We start from the raw sequence: 1,593 nt of genomic DNA on the forward strand, positions 1-1,593 counted from the left end.
CTTAACCACTGAGCCATCTCTCCAGCCCAATAAATCTTTAAAAAAAAAAAAAAAACAAAAACAAAACAAAAACAAAAACAGAGCTACAGAGCAAGCTCAGAGTGAAAGAGTGGTTAGGCAAGAAAATTTACAAGTTTTAAACAAAGAGGACTGAAAAGAAAAAGAATAAAACAGTATGAGAAGCCTACCAATTTACTTAAAGGTTTGAAGACAACCTAGTGGAGAGATTACGTACCTGATTAAAAGTGGGAGGTGGGGGAGGACCAGGTGGGGGCGGGGGAGGAGGAGGAATTGGCATCCTTGCCCTGCTCCCAGTTGGCACCGTTCTCTCTCCGTCTTTATTTGTAGCTTTAGGTCATTCATATACCTGTAAACAAAATCAAATTCAAAACAACAGCTTTATAATTAGAGGCTCTGCGTGCCCAGGAGGTCGAGAGGATTGGACAGGGACAAAGACCCTGAGCACTTCATCCCTACATAAACACTCTCTGTCAAACACCACCTTACAGTCTCCTTTATATATTATTCTTGGTGGAAGTAGGAATCAAACCCAAGTCCTCAAAGGTGCTAAGCATGGGCTTCATCACTGATTTCTACTCCCACACCAACTAAAAACAAACAACAACAAAAAACACTTTATATCTTAGAAGTTCTAGGTTCACAGCAAAACTGAGCAAGAAGTACTACAAGTTTCCATGCATGCATCTCACCGTGCTGAAGTGTGATTAACAGGTCAGGCAGGTACCTACCCCACAGTGTGATTGGTGGATCAGGCACTAAGAACAGTCTGACTCTTTAAGAAGCTGCCAAACTTCTTCAAAAGTTGCTCTACCCACTTAGGATTTGCACCAGCAACAAAGAACTTCTGCTGCTCCGCATCTCTGCCACACTTGGCGCTGTCAGTTGGGAGTTCGGCCACCCGATGTCTGTTTAGGTCCTTTTGACTTTGGGGGTGATGGTGCTCCCCAGGGCTAAGGTATGCTAAGTCCACATTCTACCAGTGAGCCATTCATAACCCTAGCCTTACTTTTTTTTTTTTTTCCAATTAGACTTCATTTTACTGTTGGGCCCAAGAACTCTGTCTCTAGTGAAATATTTTATTCCAGTTTGTGACCTGCCTTCTCAATCTCTCTCTCTCTCTCTCTTTACAGCCTTTTAAGAATATAAAATCATTCTCAGTTTGTGAGGCATTCAAGAACAAACTGTAGACTAGACTTGACTCATAGGCCACAGTTCACCTGTACCTGGCAATAGTCACACCCACGGGACTTGATTAGGGAATAAATACCACATGAGAAACTGCCTGCTGCCTTGGTCACACAATACCTAGCATTTGAAACCTACGGCTGTCTGCCCACTGCAGTCTGCTTCACTTCACACAGAACTGAAACGAGGAAACTGATGACGGAGGACACTGAACGGGCTGAAGATATAACCAGAGCTCAAAAACACCAAGTCCTCCAAGGCTTGGTCCCGAGAAAATCTCCTTTCTTGATCTCTAAAAATGAAAGCCAAAGCCGGGCGGTGGTGGCGCACGCCTTTAATCCCAGCACTCGGGAGGCAGAGGCAGGCGGATCTCTGTGAGTTCGAGAC

At 44.3% G+C, this 1,593-nt stretch overlaps 1 protein-coding gene across 4 annotated transcripts in view; it reads right to left on the bottom strand.

Annotated features, from left to right (window-relative positions):
• The window catches only part of Wipf2 (WAS/WASL interacting protein family member 2), a 29,792-nt gene that overhangs the window by 11,357 nt on the left and 16,842 nt on the right, over positions 1-1,593 (bottom strand). For all 4 annotated transcript variants that reach the window (XM_005368261.3, XM_026789851.1, XM_026789850.1 and 1 more), the window contains one exon: positions 236-367. In XM_005368261.3, the coding sequence (XP_005368318.1) occupies positions 236-298 (63 nt within the window). In that variant the 5' untranslated portion in view covers positions 299-367. The remainder of the gene's footprint in view (positions 1-235; positions 368-1,593) is intronic.

Source organism: Microtus ochrogaster, unplaced genomic scaffold, assembly GCF_000317375.1.
Source record: "Microtus ochrogaster isolate Prairie Vole_2 unplaced genomic scaffold, MicOch1.0 UNK31, whole genome shotgun sequence".
Lineage (NCBI taxonomy): Eukaryota > Metazoa > Chordata > Mammalia > Rodentia > Cricetidae > Microtus > Microtus ochrogaster.